Source organism: Puma concolor, chromosome C1 (genome assembly GCF_028749965.1).
Source record: "Puma concolor isolate L17-30 chromosome C1, mPumCon1.1.hap2, whole genome shotgun sequence".
NCBI classification, from domain to species: Eukaryota; Metazoa; Chordata; class Mammalia; order Carnivora; family Felidae; genus Puma; species Puma concolor.
Window position 1 is genome coordinate 183,938,926 of NC_141674.1, and position 15,252 is coordinate 183,954,177.

The 15,252-nt window shown below is 39.5% G+C and overlaps 1 protein-coding gene across 6 annotated transcripts in view; it reads right to left on the reverse strand.

Annotated features, from left to right (window-relative positions):
- The window catches only part of HECW2 (HECT, C2 and WW domain containing E3 ubiquitin protein ligase 2), a 369,345-nt gene that overhangs the window by 101,796 nt on the left and 252,297 nt on the right, over window positions 1–15,252 (reverse strand). For all 6 annotated transcript variants that reach the window (XM_086719188.1, XM_086719186.1, XM_086719189.1 and 3 more), the window contains 3 exons: window positions 10,713–10,863; window positions 9,928–10,031; window positions 9,072–9,196 (listed from right to left, as the gene is read on the reverse strand). In XM_086719188.1, coding sequence (XP_086575314.1) covers window positions 9,072–9,196; window positions 9,928–10,031; window positions 10,713–10,863 — 380 coding nt within the window. The remainder of the gene's footprint in view (window positions 1–9,071; window positions 9,197–9,927; window positions 10,032–10,712; window positions 10,864–15,252) is intronic.

The window sequence follows — 15,252 nt, forward strand, 5'->3', positions numbered from 1 at the left end:
CTCAAACTCAAGGACCGCGAGATCGTGACCTGGCTGAAGTCGGACGCTTAACCGACTGCGCCACCCAGGCGCCCCATGTGGTTCGGTGTTTCTGACTGAGTGAGGATCTTTCCGGTGTTTGGGTTGTTGTTTTGTTTTGGTCTTATAGAAAAAGATGGTAATGTATAGAATGCAAAGAACGATCTCGTCTGGGAAGCTGCTGCATGTGGAGTCACGAGTAGCAAGGCGAGCTGGCAACTGCTAATTGTAGATGAAGCCCCTTTACATGATCTCTAAAGGATGCACTGTTTTCTTTTCCTTTCATGTGACTTAAAAGGTCCTCTTCAATTATTGCTTCTCTATTCCAAAATTCCTTTCTTAACCTTATTCTTGGTTGCTTCTTGTTTCCCGTACAAGAAATGAACATCCAATGGCTGCGTGAATGATGAACTGAACTTATTTAGTGGAATTTTGTTAAAATAACATTCCTCAGAGCTTAATGTGTTTTGTTTAGTTAAGTGTGTTAAGGTATTAGAAGTGAAAAATATTGAGAGGGGTTGAGGGGAATGTTATTCCCATTTGGTGACAGAATAAGAACATTATATATAAATATTCATTTCTTATCAACCAACCACAATGCAAATAATAGTCAATCCTTTTTTTCTTTTTCTGGCAGGTTTCTTTCTTTCTTTAGTGTTATGGTGAACATATGTCTGGGATTACCTGGCCCAGTCTTGATTTCATCTAATTTGGTTCTTTTCAATAACACAGGCAAGTACATTAACTCTAAATAAAATCTATCTTTCATATTTTGTAAATCCTTCATCAAGAATAGGTACTCTGAATCCACACTTGGAAAATATCATCACTGCATCTATAGCAAATGTCTCTCATATTCACAAGGGAACAGATGTGAGCATTCGTATACCTTATTCACTAAACGAGCTTTACTATGAATAAAATCAAGTAACATTGTTTCCATAAGATGTATGCTGGGATATGGAAATAGTTCTCATACATAGTCTGTCTTCACTTTAATCATAAGGGATCTTATATTGTTTTCATCTAGCTAAAGAGTAAAATGGAGGGAAAATTTAACTTATTCGGCAAAAGTAACTGTAAACTATCAACTCATGTATTTTGCAATAGCAGGAATTCCTGACTTGTAAGAATATATTTATATATTTTTGAATATTTTTTTTCCATTAACTACCAAGAAGTTTAATTTTTTTAATGTTTATTATTAATTCTTGGGAGAGTCAGAGAGACAGAGAATGAGTGGGGAGGGGCAGAGAGAAAGGGAGACACAGAATCTGAAGCAGGCTCCAGGCTCCGAGCTGTCAGTACAGAGCCCATGTGGGGCTCAAACTCGTGAACCATGAGACATGACCTGAGCTGGAGTCGGATGCTCAACCGACTGAGTCACCCAGGCGCCCCTAACTACCAAGAAGTTTAGATGGTAAAGTTAATGTATTTCTACAGCTTACTAAAAGGAGAATAATAATTTTTTTTTTAATTTTTTTTTTCAACGTTTTTTATTTATCTTTGGGACAGAGAGAGACAGAGCATGAACGGGGGAGGGGCAGAGAGAGAGGGAGACACAGAATCGGAAACAGGCTCCAGGCTCCGAGCCATCAGCCCAGAGCCTGACGCGGGGCTCGAACTCACGGACCGCAAGATCGTGACCTGGCTGAAGTCGGACGCTTAACCGACTGCGCCACCCAGGCGCCCCTATAATTTTTGGCGTGTATGTTGGAAACATTATTCAGTTACGTATAAGGAAACGTATTTACGTCTGACATTAATTAGACAAACACAGGCATGCCAACTATAAAAGACATGACGCTAATAACTAAATCTTGAGTTATCAGAGTCAGTTTATGAATACAATATTGGAAGAAATCTGATCACACCAGCAGAGGGCAGCAGTATATATCTTAAAGCAACCGCAATGCAAAATTTGAAAAAAAAACAAAAAACAAAAAAACTTTGTTTCTAAAGTTTTCCTTTAGAGTTATGACAATCATATGTCTACTTAATTTCATTATTTTCAATAAAAATTAAGTAAGTTACTGCTACATGAAATCTATTTTCATGAGTATTTTTCAACATAAATTGATTATCTTCAAATCATAAAAAGAATACTCCTTTTGTATGTTAAGCATTTTCAACAATATAAACAAGGAAGCTACTGAAACAGTTATGGATAATAAACAATTCAAGCAAAAAAACACTAGATAATAAATCTTAAAATGAGGAAACCAAATAAAAGTTTGCTTTTAATTTCATCAAGTAATGCCCTTTTACAAAAAAATTTGTGTGACTTATTCCCATAAATTCATATGTTGAGATCATTAGTGAGATAAATCCTGCAACTTTAATTCCTGCCATATAAAAGTCAGGCAAATAAGACTTCCTAAACCCAACAGAATTTAAATCTTATAGAAATGCATAGACGCACAGCACAGATCATCTTTGTAGCTAATAATGAAGACAGTTTAGGTTGGAGAAAAAGAAGTTTAAATGCTTTAGAGAGAGTACCCTAAAATCAAGACTGGCTTCCCAGTGTAAAAAGTTGAAACATGCCCAAGAAAGGGGAAAGACGATGAAAACATGAAGACAAAAGAAATTAAAAAAAACTTTTAAGCTGCTGAGTATCTTCATGTTGTTAAAATACATGAGTTGTCAAAAGTCCAGATGCGTTACTGTTGTGACAAAAGCAGAGGGGTCATTTAACGCAGTATGTTTTTATTCTAGGAATTCCCAAATTATAGGTCATAGACCAATTGCATCAGAATCACTTAAGGAACCTAAAAAACAAACAAGCAAACAAACAAATGCCTGAGGTCCACTCCAGACCTAGTGAACCAGGATCTCCAAGGTTTGGGAACTAAGAATACGCATTTATTTATAGAACTTGACCAACTTTAAAAGCTATAGCCTTTTATCACAACCCAATAACTCTGAATCCAGCCTTTACTTGAAACACAGAAGTGACGAGGAACTTGTACCCAAGAAGGCAGCCTATAAGTCAAGTTAGAACTTGGTGATTAGTGAGGTCATATTGGTAGCTTAAAATCAGCTACATTGGGAGTATTAATATTACAAAAATCAGTAAATGCAAACCAGGCCTTGATATTATTTTGAGGGCTGCCTAGCTAGGTGCAGGCAAACGATGGACCTATAGGCTGGCTGGCTGTGTCTGCAAACAAATTTTTTTTGCAATGTAGCCACAGCCATTTGTTTACATATTGTCCTTGGCCCAAAAGCCTTTCAGCTTTCATTTGTTTTTGCTTCTGTTTTGTTTTCGTTAAAGTGTGTTGCTTTTTTCTAGATGTAAGGTCCAGACTTAAGAAACTGATGGAGAAAATAAAATGCTAATAATACAGATTAAACTTCACATTGTGCTGTTACACTGCAAGTAGCCCGCACACGTGCACACGCGTGTACACACACACACACACACACACACACACACACACACACACACAAATGAAGAAACAGAAGTCCAGTATTCAAAAGCTATTATCTGGTTCAAAAAGAAGGTGCTACCGACCTCACTGACAAAGGAGTAGGAAGCTCTGCCTTGTGTCTCCCTTGCTTTACTGTTGTCCTAATGGCTAATGCAAATGAATATATTCATGTGGGAACTTGCCTGTGAACTACAATGGTAGGCTGGCTACGGATACAAGACTTCGGCAAAAGGCAACAAAAGCATTTTGTGTATATTTTATCATTATTTTTAAATTGTGTGCTATACATCCTTCACTCAGTAAAATTATAAGACACACACACACACACACACACACACACACACACACACACACACTTTTTTCCTAGAGTCAGTTGTTGAACATTTACCAGCAAACCGCTGAACACTACCATCCAATCAATTGCTCTTTCTTGTAGCCTTTCCTTTTTCTTCTCCCCATAGTCTAATGTATTAGCAAGAATGTCTGCTCTCGTTCCAGAATATGTCCCATATTCATCCACTTGTCATCATATGTACTGCTACTGCACTAGTTCAAGCTCCTTCTATATGTTCCCATAGGGTCTTTTCACTTGTCTTTCTGATATCAGTCTTGCCCTCTAAAACCCATTCTTGGTAAAGCAGCTAGAAGGAACTTTCTTTTTTCTTTTCTTTTTTTTTTTTTTTTTACCTTTATTCATTTTTGAGAGACAAAAAGAAACAGAGCATGAGCTCTGGAAGGGGCAGAGAGAGAGGGACACACAGAATCCGAAGCAGGCTGCAGACTCTGAGCTGTCAGCACAGAGCCCAATGCAGGGCTTGAACCCATAAACCGCAAGATCATGACCTGAGCTGCAGTCGGATGCTTAACCGACTGAGCTACCTACACAACCCTAGAAGGAACTTTCAAACCCTGAATTATTCCCTACAGGAAATTGCTTTAGAATAAAATCCATTTAGAATAAAGTCCAAACTCTGCCAGATCATACTGAAGCCCTGCCCACCTCTCTGACCTTATTATATACCACATATATACCACTTCAAATTCTTTCAAGCCTTAGAGCCTTTCCTTTTCCTTGGCAAGGAAGGTTCTGTTGCCAGACCTTTACCCTCCTGGCTTCTTGACATTTTACAATAGCTTCAATGTGGCTCCCTCAAAGAGATCTTCCTCTCCACCCGATCTAAAGCAGTGCCTCCAGAAGCTCATCCCCAAGTACACCCGAGCCCAGTGTACTGTACCTCATGTCACACAGCATAACTCGAATGGCCTTTTCTTGTTCACTAGTTTGTTATTTATAATCTACTCTGTCTTGGTTAGTACTCTATTCCCAGTCCAGACTGTACCAGGCAAGTCACAGGCATTTAATACATACTGGTTGAGTGAATGCATAAAGGGCAAACAAATAAAGGAAAACTTGAGCTATCTGACTTCAAGTCTAAAGCTCTTCCCACCACAGCATGACACTGTCTTACAGTATCAATTCTAAATGTGAGCCCATTCTTCCTTGTGTAAAAGCCCCCTACCATCTCCTAAAATTGTCCCATACATGAGTTTAGGTTCATGTAACCTGGCTTCTGCCTCCCTTGCCAGGTTCAAACCTGACTTTCAGTAGTGTCCTATGCCCTTAACACACCAGTAATGCCAAACTGCTATACTTCTGTACTAGTTCTGGTACTTCCATAATGATTATCAACACTGCTCTACAACTCCAGGAACCTCTGCTTTGCAAATGCTGCTCCTTCTACCAAAAGTGCTCTGGCCATCTCATTTCTAGGGTAAGTTCCTGTTCAGTTTTAAAAACATATCTCAAATGCAAACCCACTCATTACCCTTCCATGCGCCTTGCCCTGAGTGAATCACTCACTCTAGCAGGGAGTGAATCACTCACTCTAGCAGGGAGCCTGAGTGAATCACTCACTCTAGCAGCCTTCCACTATGGCACTCATAACTCTGCTCACTGCAGGGGGATGTGTTTCCAAGTATGGGACTCCTGGGTCCATAGCTTCTGTCATCTTTATATCTCTAGGACTTGGTATAGTGCCCAACACGTAACAGGGAATCAACAAACTACTGCTAAATTGAATGCACGGTAAATCTAATCCTTCTTGCATGAAACCTGAGGACAGCTGGCATGCTATGCATTGCTCACCCCTGTCCCAAGTCCTCTTTGCTCCAAGCTAAACCTGTAAACCAGGAGGTAATAATCAGTGAACCAGACAGATGCTTATACTTGTAAAGCAAAGCTAATGAAATAAGACAGAAATACATTAACATCAGTATATATGAACACATTGATGACCTCACCCACCCCACCTCTGGACCATAGTCCTGGTGATCGAACTATGCCAACTTCTACCCAGCCCTGTAATCTCTGGTTTTCCTACGGTGTATAATCTGTTGTGTTAAATTCCATGTGTTCTTCTTCTTCCATTCCCTTAATGAGCATCCATGCCTACTTTCCTCTTATTGTTCACTAATTCTTTTCTATCTATTTTCCACCAAATCTTGCCTACTCTCTGCCTGTGGTTCCTCTCATGTTGGATGGTTCTTCTCTATTTCCTCACCTCCTAGTCCAGGCTCTTATCAACTCATGCCCTGATGAAGGTATTACAGTTGACCCCTGATCAACTTGGGTCTGAACTATGTGAGTCCACTTAGATGTGGATTTTTTACAACACTCTTAAGATTTTTTAAATAGCATTTGCTGTTCTCTACCTTACTTTATTGGAAGAATACAGTAAATAATATACATTTGAAATGTGTTATTAATGGACTGGTTTATTTTATCAGTTAAGGCTTTTGGTCAAAAATAGCTATTAGTAAAGTTTTTGGAGAGTCAAAACACAGGTTTTCAACTGCGTGTGGGGCTGACAACTCTAACCCCTGTGTTGTTCAAGGGTCAACTGGATATCCAACTGGACTTCTACGGCCACTGTTTCCCTCATTCTAAATCACTCCATGTGCAGCTAGGAAAACCTTCCTCTAACTACCATCTTCCCTCAGCCCTCTGAGATGTGTGACATAATGCCCCTTTTCCCACCATGTTACACCTAAACACCTGGCACAGATAAAGAGCTACCTAGTCAAATTTAGAGCTATTTATTGCTACACTAGCACCATGATCCAAAATAATTAACAGCTGGGCCAAACCAAAGCCTTAAAAGTATTTCTGGCTTCTTCCCTTTGCTCATCTCTGACAACCAATTCCTCACCACATCATAGTGATTCTACCTTCAGAATGTTTTTCAAAGCCATGCACTTCTCTCCAGTTCCATGCCAAGCCCAAGGCTCCAGTCATCGTTGTCTTTTCCCTGGACCAGGAAAGAGTCTTCATTCTCATCATCCTGCTTTCCCTCTTGTCTTTCAGAGTTACAGTTTCCACATTGGGCGTGTCAGTTTAAGTGCATGATGGCTCCCCATGCTCTCAGAATGATCCATGATCTGGATCTTGCTAACTTTCTGACTTAATATCACACTATTGCCCATTTCTATCATGACACAGCAGCCCTGTACAGTCTGCTCACTTTTCTGGTGTCCCTGCGCTCACTGCTTCAATTGCTTGAAATGAGCTTCCCCTGGCCTTTCCCATGACTGATGGTTTCTCATCTTTCAGCTCTTAACTCAAAACTAGTTCTTCTGAGACGCATTTTGCAGCCATCTTCCTAAAGTTGCCCTTACTCTCTGTCCACCCTGGGGAAAGAACTTTACCTTATTCCCCAGCGTCTGCAGCACCTGCCATAATTTCTAGCATAGATCATGTTTTCAGTAATATTTATTGGATGAATGAAAGAATTCAGTATGCATATAAGACACATTTTTTACTTCCATCTTTGTTCATGCATATCTTCCACCTAGAAGGTCATTCTACACGATTTTTACCAACTAATATCCATTATTTATTCTGTGATACAAGATTCACGTCACAAAGAAATCCTTTCTAACCAACCAATTTCTAACCAAAATGCTTTCCTATTCACATTCTAATTTTTATTCTACACACACACACACACACACACACACACAGTTTTGGCTTAATTTTATATAGTATATAGTATTTTCAAACCCTTCTCTTTTTTCTAGAAATGTTTTAGACAAATATCATGCTGCATGACCAAAAAATAAGTGTGCAACATTTTCACTGTCACCCTATACACTCTAGTTTCTTCAGGAGGTCAATGCTTTTTTTTTTTAATTTTTTTAATGTTTATTTATTTTTGAGAGAGAGAGAGCGCATGTGGCATGTGTGCAAAGGAGGGGCAGAGAGAGAGGGAGACACAGAATCCGGAGCATTCCAGGCTCTAAGCTGTCAGCACAGAGCCCAACGCGGGGCTCGAACCCACAAACTGTGAGATCATGACCTGAGCCGAAGTCGGACGCTTCACTGACTGAGCCACCCAGGCACCCCTAATGTTTTTTGAGCAAAATAAAAACTTTCTAATCCAGGTTTAACTCCAAAATAATTGTGGGCAGAATTAGAGAGACTGGTTGTCCTGAAAAATTAAACAAGGGGATGGTATGTACGTGAGAGGTTTCTTGGTTAAGGAATCAAGATCAGGAAAAGGGGTAATTTTGGTTAATACTCAGGGCTTGAGGAAATGAAAGCAAAGAAGCAAAGGAGGGAGTCCTAGTGATTTCTCTCTATTTAGAACAATCACTAAAAGATTGAAGGACTAAAGTTTTTTTTTTTTTTAATCTTCTGGTTAACAAAAGATTTATTCTTTTAGCTGATACTAACATTTTTAGGCCCATAGCAAAATCACAGAGGTAGGGTTTCTAAACAATAGACACATGAGTAAAAGGACAAAAATTTAAATCTATTTCATTCTAAACACATCACCATGCCTCCCCCTCTAAAAAATAAAACCCTGAACTTCCATGCAAACTTCTTATATCTTTAAAACATTCCTCTACGCATTGATTTATTTTTCAGATTACAGCAATGTATAAAGTTTATATTTTCTCTTTCAGAGAACATGTATCACAGTCTCAAAGACTGACCTGACCACTGCCTGCTATCAATGCACAGATATTTAGTCACATTTTTGCACGCAAAATAAGGTGGTCATCAAGAGCATAGACTCTAGAGTTAGTATCTCTGGCATTTTAACCCCAATGATACCACTTAGTAGGTGTATAACTTTAGGAATGTTTTTTTTTGTTTTGTTTGGGTTTTTTTTTTAAGTATACTTGACACACAATATTGCATTAATTTCAGGTGTGCAACACAGTGATTTAACCACTCTCTGTACTATGCTCACCACAAGTATAGCCATCATTTGTCACCATACAATGCTACTACAATACCATTGGCTGTATTTCCTATCTCTAGCTTTTATTCTCATGATTTATTCATCCCATAATGGAAGCCTGTATCTCGGGAATGTTATTTAACCTCTCTGGGCCTCAGTTTCTTTATCTGGAAAAATGAGAGTTTTATCAAACTCATAGGTTTCTTTGGACCAAACGGGTTAAAACATAAATAGTGCTTAATACAGACCTTGGAACACACTTAGTGCTCAGCAAGCATTAGCTCTTGTCATTCTTACCATTATCACATATATGAGGATAATTTCCTTTGGCCAATGACTTTTTCCATTACAAACTCTTAGGTTTGATACTCACAGGGTTAGAATGCAGCACGGTGAAGAACTCTGGGCTGATGAGGAACTTCACAGGGGGGGACTGTAACAGCAACGTGAGCCTGGATCTGGAGGTAGAGTGGGGCAGGACGTTCTCTCGTCGGAAATCTAGATGGGGTAGACCACAAAGGCTTTTAGGGAAACCTTTCCATGTACTGGAAACATACTTATTCACTTCCATCTATGCTTTAAAAGAACCAAAGGATGCCTATATCATTTGCTATTATTTTAATTCTCTGAATACTCTTTTCTTTGATGCAAATTCATAGATAAGACCTGACAAAAATAGAATTGAACATTTCTAGCCACTACTAACATTTTAATGCATCCTTAGATGTTCTAAGTGATCAGATTCAATCATTTCCCACTATCCCACAGATCCAGAGATTAAAGTCATTTATATTCTATTTGGTTTTGTGGTTCTTTTCTTAGCACTAACAAAAAGTCAGGGATTAGAAGAGGTCTCTGGTGAATTCTGCTATTTGCATTTGATTACCAGATCTTATTGAAGAACAAAAGTTCACTAAAAGGAAAATCTCATTTCTTGGAAATCCTTATTATTTGTTTTCTACTTTTGTGAGATTACAAACCAAACCAACCTAGGGGCACCTGTGTGGCTCAGTCAGTTAACTCTTGATTTCGACTCAATTTATGATCTCACAGATCGTGGCACTGAACCCCAAGTAAGGCTCTGCACTGCCAGCATGGAGCCTGCTTGGGATTCTCTCCCTCTCTCCCTCTCTCTCTCTCTGCCCCTCCACTGCCCATGTTCTCTCTCTTTCAAAATAAATAAACAAACTTTAAAAACAAACAAACCAAACCAATCTAAAGGCTTTTACCTGCACTGGCTGGGTGAAAGTCAGCTTCTTCTCCTGCCCCATCAATAGCATTGGTATTTTCCTCAGGCCTCTCGTTAGTCATGGTTCTGCGAATACTCTGGTATCTGAAATCATAAGCCTACCATCACATCACGGCAGCCTCTGAAAGAAGGCTCAACCATTCCCCCAGAGCCCAGAAGGCATCACTATCTTCTCAGCCTCAGGCCTATCTCCCCAAACCTCCATTTCCTGACCTTCTGGGCCATCTGTTGTTTAAAAGTAAATTACAATGCATTGAATTTCTTCTGTCTGTTGTTTGTGGAACATTTTCCTAACAAAATAATAAAACTTAAAAAAAAGTGTGGCCCTTAACCAAAGAAAACTAAATTCTTATATTGTTAAAGAACTTTTTACTTCATAGCAATTAGTTCTTAAAAAAAGAACAACATTTAAAAAGCTTAATAATAAAGATGCATGATGAATGGAGATTCTAGATATTTAGAAAGATATTTGGCTTCAGTTATATATGTATATGCTCTGTTTTGCTAAAAATTAATGCCTTGGGATGACTAAAAGCATCATCATTACTTTCTTTTCTAGTTTGCAAACAAGTGGTGTATGCATATAGTTATTATTTTTTTAACCAGGAGAAATTCAAGAAAGTCTCTAAATCAAGAGGTACCAGCTACATCTTAATGACAGGTCACCCAAAGATGAAAGAGAGACAACCATGTTTTCTACTTGGGCCCACGTAAAAATAAGCCCAACCACCCACTAACAGTCATAGTGAAAACGTGCGTCCTCACCGCCGGTTCAGCTGCTCCATTTGCTGTATGGAGTTTGATCTTTGCAGCACCTGAGGGGCGGGAGGAGCTGTTGGTCGCTGCCACGTGGTGGTTCTGTTTACGTGATCCACGTAGAAGATCCTGCCATGGCTGTCAATGCGTGCTTCCCAATCTATATAGCAGGAATGCACCAAGGCTGGTTAGAAGAGGACCTGAGGCCATTAACGTGGGTCATTAATTTCAGCATGTGTTTTCCCTGACATGCTATAAATTGGGGCTAATAACGTATACCTCACTGTATAATCAGGCACTTCCCCCAGTCCACTTCATGATCTGTTGTGATCAGTTAGTAAACATACTGTGTGTGTGTGTGTGTGTGTGTGTGTGTGTGTGTAATACCAATCCTTTAAAGAGTTTCTGAATGTAGAGAATCCTTCCAGATCTGCCCACAATGCTCATCTTCATGTATAACTGCCAGCATTTTAAAAATACAAGTAGGGGGCAGGCCCAATTGGTTAAGCATCCAACTCTTGATTTTGGCTCAGGTCATGATCTCCCAGTCATGAGATCGTAGTGCTCTGTGCTGACAACATGGAGCATGCTTGAGATTCTCTCTCTCCCTTTCTCTATACCCCTTCCCTGCTAGCACATTCATGCACTCTCTCTCTCTGTCTCTCTCTCTCAAAAATAAATAAATAAACCTTTAAAAAATAAGTAAAAATAAAAATACAAGTAGTTGGTCTACTGCAAAGACTTCAGGTATTTGCATCGAAATTGGTATTGATGATCATTTTCACCAAAAATGGATTTCCTTTTTTTTCCAGCGTAGATGAACGACTCATAGCTAGAACCTTCCAAGCATATTTACATAAAATTTTGGTACATGTAGTCTTCAAAAGAAAATAATGCTAGCCCAGGCATCAAATAGCATCATTACCTACAAGCTCCCATTTGCGTTTTCCCAAAGATGAATACATTTTCAGAGCAGGGTAATTACTTGCCTCCAACCTCAAATAAATACAATGTTTTAAAACATTATTTAATTTTCTGTTTAAGCAACCTCATTGATTGTGTTCATCTTTGTAAACAAATACATAAGTGCATGTTACCCAAAAACAGAGAAAGCGGAGCCAGACATACCTCCTCTGTGGCTCTCTAAAAGGCCATTCTATTAAAATACACAAAGCATGAGCTGATCTTTTCAAAAGGCACAAGTCTGAAATGGATTGTAGTTGGAAAGTGCGATTTTATATAGCAGTATGTGAAAAGAGCAGAAATCTATTCTTTAACCAGCAAAGTTCTTTACACATTTCCATTTCTGCGTAAAATATTTTTTGAAATTAATATGCAACTTTTTCCTTAGCAGCTCAATTATTTCAAAACTCCCCATGTCATCACATAGCTTATCAACAGATACCATGGGTCTAATCCTGGAGACTAGTAGGAAGGCATGCCTGCTCCTGACCTCCTACAGTATTTACTCTGGAGGTGAACAGAGCGAGGATTCCAACAAAGTTCTCAGGGTTGGAAAGACCTGAATGCCAGCACCAGACAATCACTGCGGGCTGCCTCAGTGGGAGGTGGAAAGATCTGTTCTTGTTGTTCCTAGCACGTGGTAATTTATAACAAATGGCAGGAGAAAGAAAAATTGCGCTGAGAAAAAGCACCAGAGAGACAAACAAATTCAGTGCCACTCATGCTCCAAGGTAACGCAGACTCACAACGAACCAGCCAGCCAAATCTGAATTCTTTGGCCCCAGCTGCAATCCCATCAATAGGACATTTCAAAATGACCTCATGATCAGCCTGCCATAAGCTGACAAATGGTTACTACATTAGAGCCTTTCCAGGAATGATTTTCCAAAACCCTTTGATCTAGTCCATTGTTTTGCTCTGCTCTTTGCATATTTCCCATCTCAAAGATCTTGAGAAGCAATTATGCCATCTCATCAGAGCCAGGGTAATTCAAGCACATATTCTATGCAAACCAAATGCACAAGAAAACAAATGGCCATTCCTTCTCCCAAAATTGTTTGCAGTTAGCTTCCAATTTTAAAAATGGAGAATCAGTCAACAAGGGATAAAAACAGAACAGAAACCAACTAAAGGAAGTAGAAAGAGAGGTGCTGCCAAACTCCCAAGATAAGCGTATAACTAAAATTTGGCTCTAAATTTTGGTTTTCTGGCAGTTCAGGCAGAAAAGAAAACACTGTTGCATACTTTCCATTTTCTGACAGAAGAAAGTAAAAAAAAATTATCTTCAAACATAGAACATTTTCCTTGAGCAAACTAGACAAGAATTTACCCCACTGAATGTGGTCTCTATGAGGCCACATGGGCAGCACAGTGGAGGTGGGGTGGGGAATCTCCAAATATATTTATCACCATACCTTGCACACAGCATGAAATGAATGGACGAGTAATTTAAAGAACATGAAACCATAACAAAGAATGGTTCTTGTGTTCGCTTTCCACAAAGTCCAGGAATAACCTTGATGTATTTCAACAAAGATATCTCTGTGTGCAATGAGAAGAATAAGAAAAAGAAGTCCAAAAATGTGCTTTCTAAGAACACGGGATGTTGGATGTATATTAAGACTATCCCTATTGGGGTGCCTGAGTGGCTTAGTCAGTGAAGCATCCAACTCTTGATTTTGGCTCTTGATCTCATGGGTTCATTAGATCAAGCCCTGCATCAGGCTCCTCACACTGACAGTGCAGAGACTGCTTGGGATTCTCTCTCTCTTCCTCTCTCTTCACCCTTCCTGCTCATGTTCTCTCTCTCAAAATAAATAAGTAAACTTAAAACATAAAAAAAAACCTAATTAATTAAAAAAGAAAGACTATCCCTACCAAATGTCATGTCTTTAATGTCTATTTTATTTTGAGAGAGAGAGAGAGAGAGAGAGAGAGAGAGAGAGAGAGAGCAGGGGAGGGGCAGAGAAAGAGGGGGATAGAGGATCCGAAGCAGGATCTATGCTGACAGCAGAGGGCCTGATACGGGGCTCGAACTCAAACCACAAGACCATGACCTGAGCCGAAGTTGAACACTTAACCAACTGAGCCACCCAGGCACCCACAAATGTCATAACTTTAAATTGATGTTGTTACTTAAGTTCCCATAAAGAGTAATGTTGTCTTCCTGATTTCAAACGGACACTTGGCATTGGATTGAGAAAGGATGTTAGGTCTTTGACCTGTTCAGGAAGTACAGATCCATTCTTACCCAAGTGGTCAATACCCTACCATCGAGAAAAAGACAGTAGAAGGGCCTCCAGAAAGATGAGCTCTTTATCGTATCTATCAAAGGAGAGAGGTGGGTATGGTTATTTTACATCTTATAAATTTTTATATTGGACCTGGTTTGTTCTGGGTACAAGCAACCATATTAAGAACTCATTGCCCAACATCAAAGTTTTTTTTTCAGAGATCATGATAAAATCAGACAGGCAGGATTAGAAGACCGGGAACTTGGCATTTACTTCCTTGTCTTGCCACAATGTACAATGGGGTATATCATCAGTGCGCCATGAGCCTGAGAACAGTGTACCGAGATGTGTGTATATGTAGGGCACCAAATCGGGAAGAAGGCCTGGGGTTTCTGGCCGTGGCTTTGTCACACTTTTGCTACGACACCTTCAACAACTCATTACACCTCTATGAACCACAGTTTCTTTACCTGAAACATTAGAGGGCAGAATTATACACTGCTAAGGTCTCTTTCGGTTCTAAAATTATAACAATCTTCAAAACGACACCCATTTTTCTACATTAGGTTCAGTAAGAACCTGTCAACATCTTATGTCTAGGCCAGAATTTGCAAACTAAACTCTAATTAATTTAGCCTTATAAAGCCAGGGGCTTTGAGATGCTGAGTGTTGGGGCTCCAGAACTATCTGCCAACACCATGTTAGCCATTGCAGCCCCCCCGTATTATCTGTTGTGCCTACTGGTCTTCCACGTAAGACTTCATTTTCATAAAGAGCTTCAGTGAAAGAGTTTGAAAACTGTCATCTACAGAAATGTTTCTCAAAGTTTGGGACTCTGACAGCACGTGTCAGAATCACTTTGAGGACCAATATAAATGCAGATTCCCAGGACAAACCTCAGGTCTGTAAAACCAGACTCTCTGAAGCTAGGACTCACTTATCTACATTTTTGAGAACCTTCCCAAGTAACTTCTAGATGCACTAAAATTTGAGGAACACGGACATAAATTTCTAAGAATTTAAAGCAGCTAATTTACCAGATAAACCCATGGAGTTCATGCTAAATTTCTAAGAGGTCATGAAGTACAGGCTTACAAGAAACTAAACTTCAGCCTAAATATTCTGAACTGGAATCCAGGAGCGAGTGGACTCACAGATGCCCTGTGCCCCCTTTAAATAGGTGCATGATAAGGGGAAGTCAGAGTTAGAAAGTGTGTCAAAGTATATACCAAAGGCTACTGTCGCAGCATTAATCCCTCAGCAGGGCACCAGAGGGAGGTAGAACAAGGAAGGTCTTACACATTTTCAACTTTCATAATCAGCATATGTGGGAAGGAAGCAGGGGTCATCCC